The following is a 12,500-nucleotide window of genomic DNA, read 5'->3' as shown; positions in this document are numbered from 1 at the left end:
GCCTAGTGGTTAGAGTGTTGGGCCAGTAACCAGCAGGTAGCCTAGTGGTTAGAGTGTTGGGCCAGTAACCAGCAGCTAGCCTAGTGGTTAGAGTGTTGGGCCAGTAACCAGCAGGTAGCCTAGTGGTTAGAGTGTTGGGCCAGTAACCAGCAGGTAGCCTAGTGGTTAGAGTGTTGGGCCAGTAACCAGCAGCTAGCCTAGTGGTTAGAGTGTTGGGCCAGTAACCAGCAGGTAGCCTAGTGGTTAGAGTGTTGGGCCAGTAACCAGCAGGTAGCCTAGTGGTTAGAGTGTTGGCTAGCCAGTAACCAGCAGCAGGTAGCCTAGTGGTTAGAGTGTTGGGCCAGTAACCAGCAGGTAGCCTAGTGGTTAGAGTGTTGGGCCAGTAACCAGCAGGTAGCCTAGTGGTTAGAGTGTTGGGCCAGTAACCAGCAGGTAGCCTAGTGGTTAGAGTGTTGGGCCAGTAACCAGCAGGTAGCCTAGTGGTTAGAGTGTTGGGCCAGTAACCAGCAGGTAGCCTAGTGGTTAGAGTGTTGGGCCAGTAACCAGCAGGTAGCCTAGTGGTAGAGTGTTGGGCCAGTAACCAGCAGGTAGCCTAGTGGTTAGAAGTAACCAGCAGGTAGCCTAGTGGTTAGAGTGTTGGGCCAGTAACCAGCAGGTATCCTAGTTAGAGTGTTGGACCAGTAACCAGCAGGTATCCTAGTGGTTAGAGTGTTGGGCCAGTAACCAGCAGGTATCCTAGTGGTTAGAGTTTCTAACCAGCAGGTAGCCTAGTGGTTAGAGTGTTGGGCCAGTAACCCAGGTAGCCTAGTGGTTAGAGTGTTGGGCCAGTAACCAGCAGGTAGCCTAGTGGTTAGAGTGTTGGGCCAGTAACCAGCAGGTAGCCTAGTGGTTAGAGTGTTGGGCCAGTAACCAGCAGGTAGCCTAGTGGTTAGAGTGTTGGGCCAGTAACCAGCAGGTATCCTAGTGGTTAGAGTGTTGGGCCAGTAACCAGCAGGGCCAGTTAACCAGCAGCCTGTTCCTAGGCCGTACATTGTAAGGCAGTTAACTGAAGTTAACCCACTGTTCCTAGGCCAGTTAACCCACTGTTCCTACATTGTAAATAAGAATTTGTTGCCTAGTTACATATGTGCAGACTGCCCACAAAATGAGGTGGAAACTGAGCTGCACTTCCTAACCTCCTGTCAAATGTACGACCATATTAGAGATACATATTTCCCTCAGATTACACAGACCCACAAAGAATTTGAAAACAAATCAAATTTTGATAAACTCCCATATCTACCGGGTGAAATACCACAGTGTGACATCACAGCAGCAAGATTTGTGACCTGTTGCCACAAGAAAAGGGCAACCACTGAAGATCAAACACCATTGTAAATACAACCCATATTTATGTTTATTTATTTTCCCTTTTGTACTTTAACTATTTACACATCAAGACAACACTGTATATAGATATAATATGACATTTGAAATGTCTTTATTCTTTTGGAACTTTTGTAAGTGTAATGTTTACTGTTCATTTTTATTGTTTATTTCACTTTTGTTTATTATATATTTCAATGTTAACATATGTTTCCTTTGCTAATAAAGCCCCTTTAAATTGAATTGAATTGAAATTGAAATCGAATTGAGAGAGAGAGAGCAAGGAGGAGAGAGAGAAGAAGGACTGTGTGTGTGAGAAGAAGAGAGGGAGGAAAGGATATTGAGAAGGTCCAACAGAGAGAGAGAAGAAGGACTATGTGTGAGAAGAAGAGAGGGAGAAAAGGATATTGAGAAGGTCCAACCGAGAGAGAGAGGTCCAAGTGAACGTCTCAGCTGATACCAAGGCTTTCTGACCTCACCTGTCCCCCCCAACCTGACAAACACACTCACCCTGCTGTCGGAGCTGGGTATCATGGCGTCAGTCATCCAGCATCCGAAGCGGGAGCCCGACGCTCTAACAGTGATAGGGATGCTCACCCCTGTTAATCGCCCACAGCCTGGGAGACACACACACACACACACAAGTCACTATATATACACACACAGCCTGGGAGACACACACACACACTGGTCACTATATATACACACATTCTGGAAGACACACACACACACACACACACACACACACACACACACACACACAAACACACACACACACAAACACACACACACACGTACTGCACCTTAACACACACATTCCCCTCCACTCCTCCTACCCAGTTTGTTCATACAGGCGTGCAGCCTAGTCTCCAGCAGTAGCACTCTCTGTTGTAGTTCTTCATAGTCGTAGGCCCCCACCTCCTCCTGAATGGCTGTCAGGATGATTGACAGGTTAAGGACCTCCGCTCGGAGCACGGCCAGGGTCTGGAGGTCTAACCTGTACTGGTCAATCACCGACAACAGGGGGCGCAGCTGAGACATCTGACCCTTCAACTCCTAAAGGAGGGAGGAGGATCAGAAGGAGAGATGAGAAGGAGAGGAGGATGAGAAGGAGAAGGAGAGGAGAGGAGAGGAGAGGAGAGGAGAGGAGAGGGAGAAGGAGAGGAGAGGAGAGGAGAGGAGAGGAGAGGAGAGGAGAGGAGAGGAGAGGAGAGGAGAGGAGAGGAGAGATAGAGGAGAAGGAGAGGAGAGGAGAGGAGAAGGAGAGGAGAGGGAGAGATAGAGACGAGGAGGAGAGGAGAGGAGAGGAGAGGAGAGGAGAGGAGAGGAGAGGAGAGGAGAGGAGAGGAGAGGAGAGGAGAGGAAGAGGAGACCATCCTACCCATGCTAGATCACGGAGACACATAGACAGTTCCGCTCAAAATGTCTTTCGTCCCACAACACACCTCACCTGGCTTAAGTTGTCCCTCCTGAGATGAAACCTCTCTCACCGTCACTCAACGCCTAGGTTTACCTCCACTACTCACATCCTACCATACAGACCATACATAATGTCTGTACATTATGCCTTGAATCTATTTTACCACGCCCAGAAATCTACTCCTTTTATTCTGTCCCCAACACACTAGGCAACCAGTTCTTATAGCCATTAGCCATACCTTTATCCTACTCCTCCTCTGTTCCTCTGGTGATAATTAATCCAGGCCCTGCAGTGCTCCACCCCATTCCCCAGATGCTCTCATTTGTTGACTTCTGTAACCGTAAAAGCCTTGGTTTCATGCATGTTACCATTAGAAGCCTACTCACTAAGTTTGTTTTACTCACTGCTTTAGCACACTCCGCCAACCCTGATGTCCATGTCTGAATCTTAGCTTAGGAAGGCCACCAAAAATTATGAAATGTCCATCCCCAACTACAACATTTTCCGCCAAGATAGAACTGCCAAAGGGGGTGGAGTTGCAATCTACTGCAGAGACAGTCTGCAGAGTTCCGTCATGCTATCCAGGTCTGTGCCCAAACAGTTCGAGCTTCTACTTTTAAAAATCCACCTTTCCAGAAACAAGTCCATCACCGTTGCCACTTGCTATAGACCCCCTCAGCCCCCAGCTGTGCCCTGGACACCATATGTGAACTGATTGCCCCCCATCTATCTTCAGAGCTCGTGCTGCTAGGTGACCTAAACTGGGATATGCTTAACACCCCAGCCGTCCTACAATCTAAGCTAGATGCCTTCAATCATGGAACCTACCAGGTACAACCCTAAATGCGTAAACACAGGCACCCTCATAGATATCTTCCTGACCAACCTGCCCTCTAAATACACCTCTGTTGTCTTCAACCAGGATCTCAGCGATCACTGCCTCATTGTATGCGTCTGTAATGGGTCCTCGGTCAAACGACCACCCCTCATCACTGTCAAACGTTCCCTAAAACACTTCAGCGAGCAGGCCTTTCTAATCAACCTGGCCCGGTTTACCTGGAAGGATATTGACCTCATTCCGTCAGTAGAGGATAACTGTTTATTCTTAAAAAGTGCTTTCCTCACCATCTTAAATAAGCATGCCCGAATTCAAAACAGATATAGCCCTTGGTTCACTCCAGACTTGACTGCCCTTGACCAGCACAAAAACATCCTGTGGCACACAGCATTAGCATCAATTAGCCCCTTTATGCAACTTTTCATGCAGGTTAGGAACCAATATACACAGACAGTTAAGAAAGCAAAGGTAGGCTTTTTGAAACAGATATTTGCATCCTGTAGCACAAACTCCAAAAGGTTCTGGGACACTGTAAAGTCCATGGAGAATAAGAGCATATCCTTCCAGCTGCCCACTGCACTGAGGCTAGGAAACACTGTCACCACCGATAAATCTACGATAATCGAGAATTTCAATAAGCATTTTTCTACGGCTGGCCATGCATTCCACCTGGCTACCCCTACCCCGGTCAACAGCTCTGCACCCCCCACAGCAACTCGCCCAAGCCTCCCCATTCCTCCTCCATTTCCAGATAGCTGATGTTCTGAAAGAGCTGCAAAATCTGGACAACTACAAATCAGCCGGGCTAGACAATCTGGACCCTTTCTTTCTAAAATTATCTGCCGCAATTTTTGCAACCCCTATTACTAGCCTGTTCAACCTCTCTTTTGTATCTTCTGAGATACCCAAATATTAGAAAGCTGCTGCGGGCATCCCCCTCTTCAAAAGGGGTGACAAGCTGACCCAAGACCCAAGCTGTTACAAACCTATATCTATCCTACCCTGCCTTTCTAAAGTCTTCGAAAGCCAAGAAGCCGTACCTTCTCCGCTATGCAATCTGGTTTCCGAGTTGGTCATGGGTGCACCTCAGCCATGCTCATGGTCCTAAACGATATCATAACTGCCATCGATAAAAGACCGTACTGAGCAGCCGTATTCATCGACCTGGCCAAGGCTTTCAACTCTGTCAATCATCACATTCTTATCGGCAGACTCAACAGCTTCGCCTGGTTCACCAACTATTTCTCAGACAGGGCCGACTCTTTTCTCAGTATACATCAATGATGTCGCTCTTGCTGCTGGTGATTCTCTGATCCACCTCTACGCAGACGACACTTTTCTGTATACTTCTTTGAACACTGTGTTAAGGAGTAGAGAGAGAGAGAGGGAGATGGTGCTCGCTGTACCCAAAGAGGGCAACGTCATGACACTACAAATACGTAGGTGCCTAGATAGACTGTAAACTCTCCTTCCAGACTCACATTAAGCATCTCCAATCCAAATTAAATCTAGAATCGGCTTCCTATTTCGCAACAAAGCATCCCTCACTCATGCTGCCAAACATACCCTCGTAAAACTGACTATCCTACCGATCCTTGACTTCAGCGATGTCATTTACAAAATAGCCTCCAACTCAGCAAATTGGATGTAGTCTATCACAGTGCCATCCGTTTTGTCACCAAAGCCCCATATACTACCCACCACTACGACCTGTATGCTCTGTTTGGCTGGCCATAGCTTCTTATTCGTCGCCAAACCCACTGGCTCCAGGTCATCTATAAGTCTATGCTAGGTAAAGCCCCGCCTTATCTCAGCTCTCTGGTCACCATAGCAACACTCACCCATAACACACGCACCAGCAGGTATATTTCACTGGTCACCCCCAAAGCCAACTCCTCCTTTGGCCGCCTTTTCTTCCAGTTCTCTGCTGCCAATGACTGGAACAAATTGCAAAAATCACTAAAGCTTATATCTCCCTCACTAACTTTAAGCATCGGCTGTCAGAGCAGCTTACCGATCATTGCACCTGTACATAGCTAATCTGTAAATAGCCCACCCAACTACCTCATCCCCATATTGTTTTGTTGTTTTGCTCCTTTGCACCCCAGTATCTCTACTTGCACATTCATCTTCTGCACATCTTTCACTCCAGTGTTTAATTGCTTAAATGTAATTATTTATTATGGCCTATTTATTGCCTTACCTCCCCAATCTTACCCACATTTGCACTCACTGTATATATACTTTTCTATTGTGTTATTGACTGTACGTTTGTTTATCCCATGTGTAACTTTGTGTTGTTGTTTGTGTCGCACTGCTTTGCTCTATCTTGGCCAGGTTGCAGTTGTAAATGAGAACTTGTTCTCAACTGGCCACCTGGTTAAATAAAGGTGAAAATATATATACAGTGCCTTGCGAAAGTATTCGGCCCCCTTGAACTTTGCGACCTTTTGCCACATTTCAGGCTTCAAACATAAAGATATAAAACTGTATTTTTTTGTGAAGAATCAACAACAAGTGGGACACAATCATGAAGTGGAACGACATTTATTGGATATTTCAAACTTTTTTAACAAATCAAAAACTGAAAAATTGGGCGTGCAAAATTATTCAGCCCCTTTACTTTCAGTGCAGCAAACTCTCTCCAGAAGTTCAGTGAGGATCTCTGAATGATCCAATGTTGACCTAAATGACTAATGATGATAAATACAATCCACCTGTGTGTAATCACGTCTCCGTATAAATGCACCTGCACTGTGATAGTCTCAGAGGTCCGTTAAAAGCGCAGAGAGCATCATGAAGAACAAGGAACACACCAGGCAGGTCCGAGATACTGTTGTGAACAAGTTTAAAGCCGGATTTGGATACAAAAAGATTTCCCAAGCTTTAAACATCCCAAGGAGCACTGTGCAAGCGATAATATTGAAATGGAAGGAGTATCAGACCACTGCAAATCTACCAAGACCTGGCCGTCCCTCTAAACTTTCAGCTCATACAAGGAGAAGACTGATCAGAGATGCAGCCAAGAGGCCCATGATCACTCTGGATGAACTGCAGAGATCTACAGCTGAGGTGGGAGACTTTGTCCATAGGACAACAATCAGTCGTATATTGCACAAATCTGGCCTTTATGGAAGAGTGGCAAGAAGAAAGCCATTTCTTAAAGATATCCATAAAAAGTGTTGTTTAAAGTTTGCCACAAGCCACGTGGGAGACACACCAAACATGTGGAAGAAGGTGCTCTGGTCAGATGAAACCAAAATTGAACTTTTTGGCAACAATGCAAAACGTTATGTTTGGCGTAAAAGCAACACAGCTGAACACACCATCCCCACTGTCAAACATGGTGGTGGCAGCATCATGGTTTGGGCCTGCTTTTCTTCAGCAGGAACAGGGAAGATGGTTAAAATTGATGGGAAGATGGATGGAGCCAAATACAGGACCATTCTGGAAGAAAACCTGATGGAGTCTGCAAAAGACCTGAGACTGGGACGGAGATTTGTCTTCCAACAAGACAATGATCCAAAACATAAAGCAAAATCTACAATGGAATGGTTAAAAAATAAACATATCCAGGTGTTAGAATGGCCAAGTCAAAGTCCAGACCTGAATCCAATCGAGAATCTGTGGAAAGAACTGAAAACTGCTGTTCACAAATGCTCTCCATCCAACCTCACTGAGCTCGAGCTGTTTTGCAAGGAGGAATGGGAAAAAAAATTCAGTCTCTCGATGTGCAAAACTGATAGAGACATACCCCAAGCGACTTACAGCTGTAATCGCAGCAAAAGGTGGCGCTACAAAGTTTTAACTTAAGGGGGCTGAATAATTTTGCATGCCCAATTTTTCAGTTTTTGATTTGTTAAAAAAGTTTGAAATATTCAATAAATGTCGTTTCACTTCATGATTGTGTCCCACTTGTTGTTGATTCTTCACAAAAAATACAGTTTTATATCTTTATGTTTGAAGCCTGAAATGTGGCAAAAGGTCGCAAAGTTCAAGCGGGCCGAATACTTTCGCAAGGCACTGTATATATATATATATATATATATATATATATATATAGATCGGCAGGTAAGGGTGCTCTCGAGTGGCTCGATGTTCTTTACCATTCGGCCATCAGATTTGCAACCAATGCTCCTTATAGGACACATCACTGCACTCTATACTCCTCTGTAAACTGGTCATCTCTGTATAACCATCGCAAGACCCACTGGTTGATGCTTATTTATAAAACCCTCTTAGGCCTCACTCCCCTCTATCTGAGATATCTACTACAGCCCTCATTCTCCACATACAACACCATTCTGCCAGTCACATTCTGTTAAAGGTCCCCAGAGCACACACATCCCTGGGTCGCTCTTCTTTTCAGTTCGCTGCAGCTAGCGACTGGAACGAGCTGCAACAAACACTCAAACTGGACAGTTTTATCTCAAATCTCTTGGACATACATGGACACTCTTACATGGACACTCTTACATGGACACTCTTACATGGACACTCTTACATGGACACTCTTACATGGACACTCTTACATGGACACTCTTACATGGACACTCTTACATGGACACTCTTACATGGACACTCTTACATGGACACTCTTACTGACCCCCGTTCCCGCAGGAGGCCTTTTGCCTTTTGTTAGGCCGTCATTGTAAATAAGAATTTGTTCTTAACTGACTTGCCTAGTTAAATAAAGATTTTAAAATAAATAAATAAATAAAACAACAAGTTGAGTCCAAAAATGACGTAATAAGCGAGGGAGATATGTATACTGTAACTAAAAAGTAATACTAAGTGTATGTTGTGTAGTAAGCTGTTAGTAGCCCATCCTAAAACTGTGGTCCCTTTCCCCCTCATAATTTAGCCTACTGTTCTGAGTTGGTGGTGCACATGTAGCCTATAGCCTGTTTTAGAGAAATGTAATCATTGAAATAATGTAACAGCTTTCACCGTCTGCTTATATGCCCCCTTTATTTATCATACGGTACTGACTTGGTGTACAGGGACACTGTTAGAACGGCCCGTGTTCTGAATTCTGTCGCTGTACATTTCAAAAGAGCTGAACAAAGAGTTATATTGACTACGTCCATTCTAGCTCAGTAATGTCTTCATTGAAATTATCCGCTTGCCGCCCCCTGCCATAGTTTGTACATCTCAATTGTCAGTAGAAACCACATTTGCTTTAGCAAGTCAGCCATATGATGTTTTTTTAAAGGCAGTAAATGAGGCTGAATGAACTGTTTCGCTGCCAGACAAGGCTCCGCTGATATTTGTATTTATTTATTTATTTTATTTAACCTTTATATAATCAGGCAGGCGTAGCAGATTCACTACATGGTGCTGAAAAGAAAGCTCTCCTGACAGCTTAATGTCGGCCCTAACAGTTTATGGGCACCGTTTGTCACCATTATAGTGCAATGAATGTATTGTTTAGTGTTGTGTAGAGTAGTGGCTTTGCTGGCATGCATCTAACATTATTTATTTATTCACCAAGATATACATGCTAAAATCACCACTGAAACGGAGAGAGAAAGAGGGATAGAGAGAGAGGGATGAAGAGAGAGAAAGAGAAAGAGGGTTGGAGAGAGAGAGAGGGTTGGAGAGAGAGAGAGGGTTGGAGAGAGAGAGAGAGAGAGGAGAGGGATGAAGAGAGAGAAAGAGAAAGAGGGTTGGAGAGAGAGGGATGAAGAGAGAGAAAGAGAAAGAGGGTTGGAGAGAGAGAGAGGGTTGGAGAGAGAGGGATGAAGAGAGAGAAAGAGGGTTGGAGAGAGAGAGAGGGATAGAGAGAGAGAGAGAGGGTTGGAGAGAGAGGGATGAAGAGAGAGAAAGAGAAAGAGGGATAGAGAGAGAGAGAGAGAGAGAGAGAGAGAGAGAGGGTTGGAGAGAGAGAGAGGGTTGGAGAGAGAGAGAGGGTTGGAGAGAGAGAAAGAGGGATATAGAGAGAGAGAGGGTTGGAGAGAGAGGGATGAAGAGAGAGAAAGAGAAAGAGGGTTGGAGAGAGAGAAAGAGGGTTGGAGAGAGAGGGAAAGAGAGAGAAAGAGAAAGAGAGAGAGAGGGTTGGAGAGAGATGGATGAAGAGAGAGAAAGAGAAAGAGGGAAGAGAGAGATAGGGGGGGGGGTTGGAGAGAGAGAGAGAGAGAGAGAGAGAGGGGTTTGGGGAGAGAGAAAGACAGATAGAGAGAGAGAAATATGGATGGAGGGAGAGAAAGAGGGTTGGAGAGAAAAAGAGGGATGGAGAGAGAAAGAGGGTTGGAGAGAAAAAGAGGGATGGAGAGAGAAAGAGGGTTGGAGAGAGAGAAAGAGGCATGGAGAGAGAGAAAGAGGGATGGAGAGAGAGAAAGAGGTATGGAGATAGAGAAAGAGGGGTGGAGAGAGAAAGAGGGATGGAGAGAGAAAGAGGGATGAGAGAGAGAAAGAGGGATGAGAGAGAGAAAGAGGCATGGAGAGAGAAAGAGGGATGAGAGAGAGGAGGGATGAGAAAGAAAGAGGGATGGAGAGAGAGAAAGAGGGATGAGAGAGAGAAAGAGGGATGGAAACAGAGAAAGAGGGATGAGTGAGAGGAAGAGGGATGAGAGAGAGAAAGAGGGATGAGAAAAAGAGGGATGGGAGAGATAATTACTTAGATGAAACATTAGATGAAGATATCATCACCCCAGGAGAACAGTAAATCATTCACACACACACACACACACACACACACACACACACACACACACACACACACACACACACACACACACACACACACACACACACACACACACACACACACACACACACACACACACACACACACACACACACACAGTTAAAGGCCAAACCCTGCTGTCAGTAAAAGAGCGTTTGGTGGATAATCCCTCTCCTGCTATCTTCTCTCCTTCAACTATCTCTCCAATCCTCTCTTCTCTCCTCCTCGCTCTAATTTCTCACCCTCTTTATCACTCTAATGCTGCCTCTCCTAAATCCATCTCTCCCTCTCTCTCCCTCTCTCTCTCTCTCTCTCCCTCTCTCTCCCTCTCTCTCTCTGTCTCTCTCTCTGTCTGCCCTTCAGTTCTCCTCAGCAAAAACATTGAAAAGCATTAGATCTCTCTTTCTCTCTGACTTTCTCTCACTCCAGCCCTCTCAATCTTCCATCTCTTCTCCCTCCTCTTCCTTCCCCTCTTTCTCTCTCCCCAACCTGGTCTCAGAGCATTTAGTATTATTCTGTACGTAAATCCGAATCACTCTATTGAGTATGATATGTTACGTTTTGTATGGTATGTATTAGTTTGCTAAACATACAATATGTTACGAATTAGCTAAATGTCTGATATATTATGAATTCTAGCTAGGTGGCTTGGTGGCTAAAGTTAGCTAGCTGGCTAATGTTAGCTAGGCTAGGGGTTAGGGTTAAGGTTAGGGTTAAAAGTAGGTGTTAGGTTAAAGGGTTAAGGTTAGGGTTAGGGGAAGGGTTAGGGGAAGGGTTAGGGTTAGGGGAAGGGTTAGGGGAAGGGTTAAGGTTAGGGTTAGGGGAAGGGTTAGGGTTAGGGTTAGGGGAAGGGTTAGGGGAAGGGTTAAGGTTAGGGTTAGGGGAAGGGGAAGGGTTAGGGTTAAGGGAAGGGTTAGGGGAAGGGGGTTAGGGTTAGGGTTAGGGGAAGGGTAGGATAGGGGAAGGGTTAGGGGAAGGGTTAGGGTTAGGGGAAGGGTTAGGGGAAGGGTTAGCTAAAGGGTTAAGGTTAGGGTTATGGGAAGGGTTAGCTAAAATGGTTAAGGTTGGGAAAGATTAGCTAACATGCTAAGTAGTTGCTAGTAGTTGAAAAGTTGCTAATTATCTAAAATGCTAAAGTTGTCTGTCATGAGATTCGAACTCACAACCTTTGGGTTGCTAGACGTTTGAGTTAAACGTCAACCCATCCACCTCGACCAATGCCCCTACTTTCTATTTTGCCTTAAAGGATGATTCCACCCCAAAACTATCTTTTAGTATTTGTTTCATTAGTCTATTGTTGACATGGTCCCAAAACGTCTTTCTTGTAAGCAATCAAGTTTTCAAGATATGTACACTTTCAAAATACAGAAATCATCCCCGGATGATGCATTTCGCATCATATGCTGTTTAAAGCATCATCATACAGTATGACGCAAAATGCATCATCCGGGGATGATTTTTGTATTTTGAAAGATTTTGAAATAAACAAATACCAAAATATTGTTTTTGGGGTGGAATTTTCCTTTAAGTAACCATCTGTCTGTAACCATACCATGTAACCATACCAAATGTAACATGTCATACTAATTTGAGTGTTCCGAATTTACATTCACTATGTTACGTCTAGTCTATGAGACCAGGCTGCTCTACCACACTCTCCATCCCATTTGCCTTCTCAAATCAAATCAAAGGGAGAGTGATGATTGGAGAGGCAACGTCCTTGTTGGAAATCTTGAAATTGAGTTTAAAAACAACCAACCTAAAGCTATGAATGTACCCAGCAAGCTAGCATTAGCTAGATGGCACTCATGTCAGGTAGACAGTTAGCTACAGTTACCCAGAGCAAGCTAGCTAGTTTTATAGTTTGGTAATTTATTCCAATATATTTCCGAATTCCCCAAAAATATGTTTATGAAGCTAGCTACGTTTTATAGGGTCCTCACTACGAGACGAAGCCGATAATGCAGCTTTTTTTGATTAAATATGACACTGCGGCCACCGCAGTAAATGACACGAGACATGTGACACGTGACTACAGTTTGCACAAGTGATCATAGTTCTTTACTCGCTAAATCCATCGGGCCGATGGGTTAATCAAATTGCATTCGGTTTCCATGGGGATTCCCCCAAGGGAAAGTGGCAACGCGCGCGAGGGGCTGAGGTGGAAAGAAAATTAACGTGTTTGGACG

General features: G+C 44.9%; 1 protein-coding gene across 1 annotated transcript in view; it reads right to left on the bottom strand.

Annotated features, from left to right (window-relative positions):
- Positions 1–12,500, bottom strand: part of LOC139370284 (noelin-2-like) — a 27,792-nt gene that overhangs the window by 5,329 nt on the left and 9,963 nt on the right. The window contains exons 4-5 of the mRNA XM_071109674.1: positions 2,202–2,421; positions 1,845–1,982 (exon numbers count right to left, since the gene is read on the bottom strand). Of these exons, the coding sequence (XP_070965775.1) occupies positions 1,845–1,982; positions 2,202–2,421 (358 nt within the window). The remainder of the gene's footprint in view (positions 1–1,844; positions 1,983–2,201; positions 2,422–12,500) is intronic.

The sequence above is a fragment of the Oncorhynchus clarkii genome, chromosome 17 (genome assembly GCF_045791955.1).
Source record: "Oncorhynchus clarkii lewisi isolate Uvic-CL-2024 chromosome 17, UVic_Ocla_1.0, whole genome shotgun sequence".
Classification (NCBI taxonomy): domain Eukaryota; kingdom Metazoa; phylum Chordata; class Actinopteri; order Salmoniformes; family Salmonidae; genus Oncorhynchus; species Oncorhynchus clarkii.
This window is presented reverse-complemented; position numbering and strand designations above follow the sequence as displayed.